Source organism: Danio rerio, chromosome 17, assembly GCF_049306965.1.
Source record: "Danio rerio strain Tuebingen ecotype United States chromosome 17, GRCz12tu, whole genome shotgun sequence".
Taxonomy (NCBI): domain Eukaryota; kingdom Metazoa; phylum Chordata; class Actinopteri; order Cypriniformes; family Danionidae; genus Danio; species Danio rerio.
In genome coordinates this window covers 4,945,001-4,952,500 of record NC_133192.1, presented here as the reverse complement: position 1 = coordinate 4,952,500, position 7,500 = coordinate 4,945,001, and the positions used below count along the sequence as shown (strand labels likewise).

The following is a 7,500-nucleotide window of genomic DNA, read 5'->3' as shown; positions in this document are numbered from 1 at the left end:
TATAAATATTTATTTGAAATTTTTACATTTATGGTTTTATTTCTTGTGTCCCAAAATACACAAAATTATTTTCCTTAATTTAATTTAATTTATTTTATTTGTTGTCAAAAAACAATCAAATGTTTTTTTTTTATTTATCTTATTTATTTATTTATTTTTTTATTTTGTTTGTTTGTACTAGGGCTATATAAATATATATATTTGATTTACATTTTTACATTTATAGTTATGTTTGTTGTGTCAAAAATACACACAAATATTTTCCTTAATTTAATTTAATTTAATTAATTTAATTTAATTTAATTTAATTTAATTTAATTTAATTTAATTTAATTTAATTTAATTTAATTTAATTTAATTTAATTTAATTTAATTTAATTTCACCACAGCAGAGTAAACCGCCAACTTATCCAGCATATGTTTAACATATTAACCCTTACATGCACTCTCTCTGCCAACATGGGGAGAATATGCAAACTCCACACAAAAATGCCAACTCTGCCAGCCAAGTCTCGAACCAGTGACCTTCTTGCTGTGAGGCGACAGTGCTAACCACTGCGCCAACACGTTGCCTTATTTATATATTTATTTGTTTTGTTTGTTTGTTTATTCATTTTTTTGTCCTACTTATAGTCCTATTATAGTCCTATGTAGTCCTACTAAATATATACAGTTGAAGTCAGAATTATTAGCCCCCCTTTTTCTTTTTTAAGTATTTCCTAAATAATGTTTAACGGAGCAAGAAAATTTTCACAGTATGTCTGATAATATTTTTTCTTCTGGTCAAAGTCTAATTTGTTTTATTTTGGCTAGAATAAAAGCAGTTTTTATTAAAAAAAACAAAAACATTTTAAGGTCAAAAGTATTAGCCCCTTTAAGCTTTTTTTTTTTTTTTTCAGATAGTCTACAGAACAAACCATCATTATACAATGACATCCCTAATCACCCTAACCTGCCTAGTTCACCTAGTTAACACAGTTAAGCCTTTAAATGTCACTTTAAGCTGTATAGAAGTGTCTTGAAAAATATCTAGTTAAATATTATTCACTGTCATCATGGCAAAGATAAAATAAATCAGTTATTAGAAATGAGTTATTAAAACTATTTTGTTTAGAAATGTGTTGAAAAAATCTCTCCGTTAAACAGAAATTGGGGAAAAAAATTATTCAGGGGGCTAATAATTCTGACCTCAACTGTATATTTATTTATTTTACAGTTTATGTTTTTTCACAGTTTATGTTTTTTTGTTGTTGTTGTTGTGTCAAAAATACAAGCTTTTTAGCCATAAATACATTTTATTTATTTATTCATTTATTCATTTATTTATTTATTTATTTATTTATTTATTTATTTATTTATTTATTTACATTTTTTGTTTGTTTGTTTTTGTTATGTCTATATAAATGTATATTCGATGTACATTTTTTCATTTATGGTTTTATTTGTTTTGTCAAAAAATATCCAATTATTTTCCTTTATTTATTTTAATTTCATTTATTCATTTTCTTGTCGGCTTATTAATCCGGGGTCGCCACAGCGGAATTTTTAATTTAATACAGCAAGTTTTTACGCAGAGGATGCCCTTCAAGCCGCATTGTTAATTTAATTTAATTTAATTTAATTTAATTTAATTTAATTTAATTTAATTTAATTTAATTTAATTTAATTTAATTTAATTTAATTTTTTATTCTTTTTTGGCTTAGTCCCGTTATTCAGCAGGGGTCGCCACAGCGAATTTAACCAACAACTTATCCAGCATATGTTTTGCATTGCTGATGCCCTTCCAGCTACAACCCATTACTGGGAATAATTTAATTTAATTTAATTTAATTTTAAAAAGTATGTAATGTATTTATTAATAAATGTATCTGATGCAACTATAAGTTCAATGAAAATAAAACACAAAAATCAAGTTTTATTAGATTAGTGTTAGATGGTAATAATGCATTGCTTATCAATTTTACATGTAAATAATTCTAAATGTAAGTATAAACTTATTTAAATACACCTGTTACCAGACAAATGTCATTTGTCCATTATGTTAAATTACGGTTCACTTGCTTTACTAATAATTTATATATTTAAGTTGGGTGTTTCCCAGTACTGGTTTGCGGCTGGAAAGGCATCCCCTGCATAAGGTTAATTATACTGTGGCGACCTCTGACAAATAAAGGACTGAGCAGATGGAAAATGAATGAATGAGGTTTTGCTAATAATTTGATCATTTCAGCACTTTAGTTAAATAGAACATAAAAACAAAACAAAGCATTAATTATGAAATCCATTACACACACTGAAGAATGTATGGCATATATACCTAAGAGACATGTTGTTAATTAATTTGGTTGTATCTGTAGTTGAGTTTTTTATTATAAAATTCATGTTATACACTGAAGAATGTACAGTATAAATACCTCAGAGACCTGTAGTTAAATAATTTGGTTGTGTCTGTAGTTGAGTTTTTCTAAGTAGGTCACTAATGTTCATTAGACTGTCTCCTGAGTGTTGTGTTTTATTAATATCTGCTCATCTTGATCTACAGATCATATCAGGTCAGTTTCTGACTGACAGGAAGGTGGGCGTTTATGTGGAGATTGACATGTTTGGACTTCCAGTCGACACAAGACGAAAAGCGTTCAAGACAAAGACGTCCCAGAGCAATGCCATCAACCCGGTGTGGGATGAGGAGCCCATCGTCTTCAAGAAAGTATGGTTTATTTCTGGAGTGCTGGTGCCTGGAGGAGTGAGTGTGTCAAATAAGCGCTGGTTTTGTGCTGTGTGTTGGTCAGGTGGTGCTGCCCACGTTGGCGTCCCTGAGGATCGCAGTGTTTGAGGAGGGAGGAAAGTTCATCGGTCATCGCATCATTCCCGTCTACGCCATCCGCCCCGGTGAGGACAACGGCAGGGCTAATCAATGTTGCCAGGTTTTTGCAACAAAACGAGCCTAATGGCAGTTCAAGCTAGCCCGAAATAGCCCAATAACCAATTAAACTCAGTGGCCAATCATAAACCACCCCAAATGTAGCACTATGGGCTATCAAAACTAGCCTAAAACTAGCCCAGTGGCCAATGAAACTAGCCTAATGGCCAATCAAACTAGCCTACAACTAGCAAAATGGCCTATGAAAAGTAGCCCAAAACATAGCCTAATCAAACTAACACAAAATTACCCCAATGGCATATCACACTAACCCAAAACAAGCCAAATGGTCAATCAGACTGACTCAAATTACTCCAATGCCAGTTAAACTAAACCAAAATAAGCCAATTGGTCAATCAAACCAATCCAAACTATCCAAAACTATCCCAATGTTTTTTCATACTAACCCAAACAAACCCAATGCCCAATCAAACTAATCTAAAACTAACCCAATGGCCAATGAAACTAGCCAAATCTAGCTCAATGTCCTTTCATACTAACCCAAAACAATCCAATGGCTAATCAAACCAATCTAAAACTAGCCCAATGGCGAATCATACTAGATAAAAATTACCCAATGGTCAATTAAACTAACCCAACACTAGCCCAATGTTCTATCATACTAACGAAAAACAACTTAATGGCCAATCTAACTAACTCAAAACTAGCCCTATGGCCAATCATACAAACCCAAAACAACCCATGGCCTATCAAACTAATCCAAGACTAGCCCAGTGTCCAAGCAAACTAGCCCAAAACTAGCCCAATGTCCTGTCACACTAACCCAAAACCACCCAAAGGCCAATCAAACTAACCAAAACTTGCTTAATGGTCAATCAAACTAACCCAAAAACAACCCATTGGCCAATCAAACTAACTCAAAACTACCCCAATGGCCAATCAAACTAAGCCAAAACTAGCCCAATAGCCAATCAAACTAACCCACAACAAGCCAAATGGCCAATCACACGAACCCAAAACAACCCAATGGCCTATCAAACTAATTCAAAACTAGCCCAATGTCTAATCGAACTAGCCCAAAACAACCCCAATGGCCAATCAAACTAGCCCAAAACTAGTCCATTGTCCTTTCATACTAACCCAAAACAACCCAATGGCCAATTAAACTAACTCAAAACTACCCCAATGGCCAATCATACAAACCCAAAACAACCCATGGCCTATCAAACTAATCCAAGACTAGCCTAGTGTCCAATCAAACTAGTCCAAAACTAGCCCAATGTCCTTTCACACTAACCCAAAACAACCCGATGGCCAATCAAACTAATCAAAACTTGCTCAATGGCCAATCAAACTTACCCAAAACTAGCCCAAATGGCCAATCAAACTAACCCAAATGGCCTATTAACACTTGCCCAACTGACTGTATTTTTAAAATGCTGTATTTTACTGTAATATTTTTGTATTGTATAAACACATAATTGAGTCATTTTCGTTCTCAGGTTATCGTTACATTGGTTTGAGAAATGAGAAGAATCAAGGGCTCACTCTTCCTGCTTTATTCGTCTATATCGAGGTGAAAGACTACGTGCCTGATACATTCGCTGGTGAGATATTATTTTCTTCAATCACCTGCCATCTGACACTCTTTCAGGATCTGCTGTGAATATAAGTGAAGTCATACAGTGCATAAGCGTAGGAAAATCGAAGCCTGTTTTTAAGACCACCAAACTTACTTGGGTTATTTGCAATATTTCTTCATTCTTTTTCCTTTGGCTTAGCCCCTTATTTATCAGGAGTCGCCACAGCGGAATGAACTGCCAACTATTCCAGCATATGTTTACGCAACAACTGCTCTTCCAGCCGCAAACCAGTACTAGGAAACACCCATTCACACGCACACACACACTATGGCCAATTTAGTTTCTTCAATTCACCTATAGCAATATGTGTTTGGACTGGGGGGAAACAGGAGCACCAGTAGAACATGCAAACCAGCAACCTTCTTGATGTGAGGTGACAGTGCTAAACACTGAGCCACCGTGCCGCCCTTTCAATATTTAGTTGAAGGCGAAGTTGTTAGCCTCCCTGTGAATTTTTCCTTGTGCGATTTAAAGGCTTAATTGATGAAACTATGTTAATTAGGCAAGTCATTAGGCAACAGTGGTTTGTTCTGTAGCAAGTCAAAACAAAAAGTCATTTATTCATTCATTTTCTTTTCGGCTTAGTCCCTTTATTAATCCGGGGTCGCCATAGTGGAATGAACCGCCAACTTATCCAGCAAATGTTTTACACAGCGGATACCCTTCCAGTTGCAACCCATCTCTGGGAAACATCCATGCACACTCATACCCATACACTACGGACAATTTAGCCTACCCAATTCACCTGTACCGCATGTCTTTGGACCGTGGGGGAAACCGAAACACCCAAAGGAAACCCACGCAAACCAAGGGAGAACATGCAAACTCTAAAACAAAAATTTGTTATTTCAAATTTCTTAAGGGGGCTAATAATATTGACCCTAAAACAGTTTGTAAAAAAAATAATAATAAATAAAAAAAAATAATAAAAATAAAAGGAATAAGACTTTCTCCAGGAGACAAAATGAATAGGAAATACTGTGAAAAATTGGAAACATCACTTGAATAATTTATTAATTCATATTATTTTGAAGATGCACAATGAATTTACAGGGTGTCTGCAGGGTCTTAAAAATTATTAAAAGTTGATGAATCAATTTAGAGAAATGTAAGGCCCTTCAAAAGTCTTAAATGCTGTTACAAGGTATTAAACTTTGCATCATTTTTGATTAAGCAGTTGTATAATTATAGTTGTAAGCTAAAGTTTTGAGATTCTGTGTAGTTTATGAAATTGGTAAAATCCTGATATATTTGATATCACACAAAGGCAGAACCATTCTTTCTGCTGTTCCATAGGCAAAACCTTCTGGATTAACATTTTTATATGAGTAATGTTTTAGTTTAGGATTAGTTTCTTGCTCAGTATTTAGTGAATATATTTAAAATGTTGCCAATGTGACATAAAGTGGCGATGAGGTCTTAATCGGCAATCTGCACAATCACGCCAAGAATCTCGGAGTTATCTTTGATCCACTCTTGCAGTTTGAGAAACATCTAAATGCGGTTGTGAAGAGCAGTTTCTTCCAGCTTAGATTGGTGGCAAAAGTTAAACGCTTTCTTTCTAAAATAGATTTAGAAATCGTAACCCATGCTTTAATGTCCTCTCGGTTAGACTACTGCAATTCTTTGTATATTGGCCTACCTCAGTCAACACTCTCTCGGCTACAGTTGGTCCAAAATGCAGCCGCCAGATTAATAACAGGAACTAAGAAAAGAGATCATATGTCCCCTGTCCTTGCCTCATTGCACTGGCTACCTATAAAATACAGGGTTGATTTTAAAATTCTTCTTTTCACTTATAAAGCTTTGCACAATTCTGCCCCGGTCTATGTCAGCGAGCTTATTAGGCCATATACAGCTTGTAGATTCTTAAGATCACATGATCAGTTTCTTTTGTCTGTCCCTCGGTCTCGCTGCAAGTCAAAGGGTGATCGAGCTTTCAGTGTTGCGGCCCCAAGGCTCTGGAATAGTCTCCCTCTCTTGCCTTTGACTGATGCATGCATGTTATTTTTGTATTATTTATATTTTAGTATTACTTTTAAATATATTTTATTGTATTTTTAATACCAGTTATTTTTAGTTTTATTGTCTAGTTTATTTTATTGTAAAGCACTTTGGATCAACTACGGTTGTGTTAAATTGTGCTCTATAAATAAAGTTTGCCTTGCCTTGCCTTAAAAATCTTCTTTTGATATACAGGCTTTTTTAAACATTTAGGCATCTTAATGTAATGTTGTGTGATTTATGCACGTGATGTAGCTATGAACTAGTTTTAGATTAGTTTATATTGGTTATGTGGCAGATATTGCGCTCTCTCTCTCTCTCTCTCTCTCTCATTAACATGCTTAAATACTTGTGCTATATAACGATATAAACGCTGTTTAAGTCCTCGTGTATGAGATTTTAGGTTTGGTATTCTTCTGAAGTCTGTTCTGAAATGAAAGCCTCAGACTTGACGTCCTTCGCTATGGTTTTTAATGACGCGTGACTCACATTGTCAGGTGAAAATCCGATCTACCTGCTTACACTGCAGACACAAGAACACAGATCCGATTCATATCGGATAAATTTCCACATATGAACAAGGCCTGAATCTGATTTGAGTAAATCGGAATCCATGTGATTTGTTCCTGCTTACACGTACATGGGCCATATCCGATCTGTGCCACATGGGAGAAAATAATCGGAATTGAGTCACTTGAACAGTGCAGTGTAAATGCAGACAAAATGTATCGAAAGAGTCTTAAAAAAAGGTCTTAAAAGGTAATGAATTTTAACCTCTGGTTCCTGTATACACCCTGATTTTAATTTCAAATAAACAATTTTGCCTTTAGCTGCATGTTATGTAACACATATAACTCATAAGTAGGCGTGCAGTATGACTAAAAGTTTAACATTTTGCATCAAATTTGAATATTATGCAAATACTTTTGTGTATTACTTGTGTTTATTAATTGCATTTTATTATATGTTTA

General features: G+C 34.4%; 1 protein-coding gene across 2 annotated transcripts in view; it reads left to right on the top strand.

Annotated features, from left to right (window-relative positions):
• Positions 1-7,500, top strand: part of plcb1 (phospholipase C beta 1) — a 174,358-nt gene that overhangs the window by 141,128 nt on the left and 25,730 nt on the right. For both annotated transcript variants that reach the window (XR_012393186.1, XM_073928037.1), the window contains exons 20-22: positions 2,544-2,708; positions 2,791-2,890; positions 4,385-4,489. Coding sequence is in view for 1 of the 2 variants with exons in the window: in XM_073928037.1 (XP_073784138.1) it covers positions 2,544-2,708; positions 2,791-2,890; positions 4,385-4,489 (370 nt within the window). In the remaining variant the exon portion in view is untranslated. The remainder of the gene's footprint in view (positions 1-2,543; positions 2,709-2,790; positions 2,891-4,384; positions 4,490-7,500) is intronic.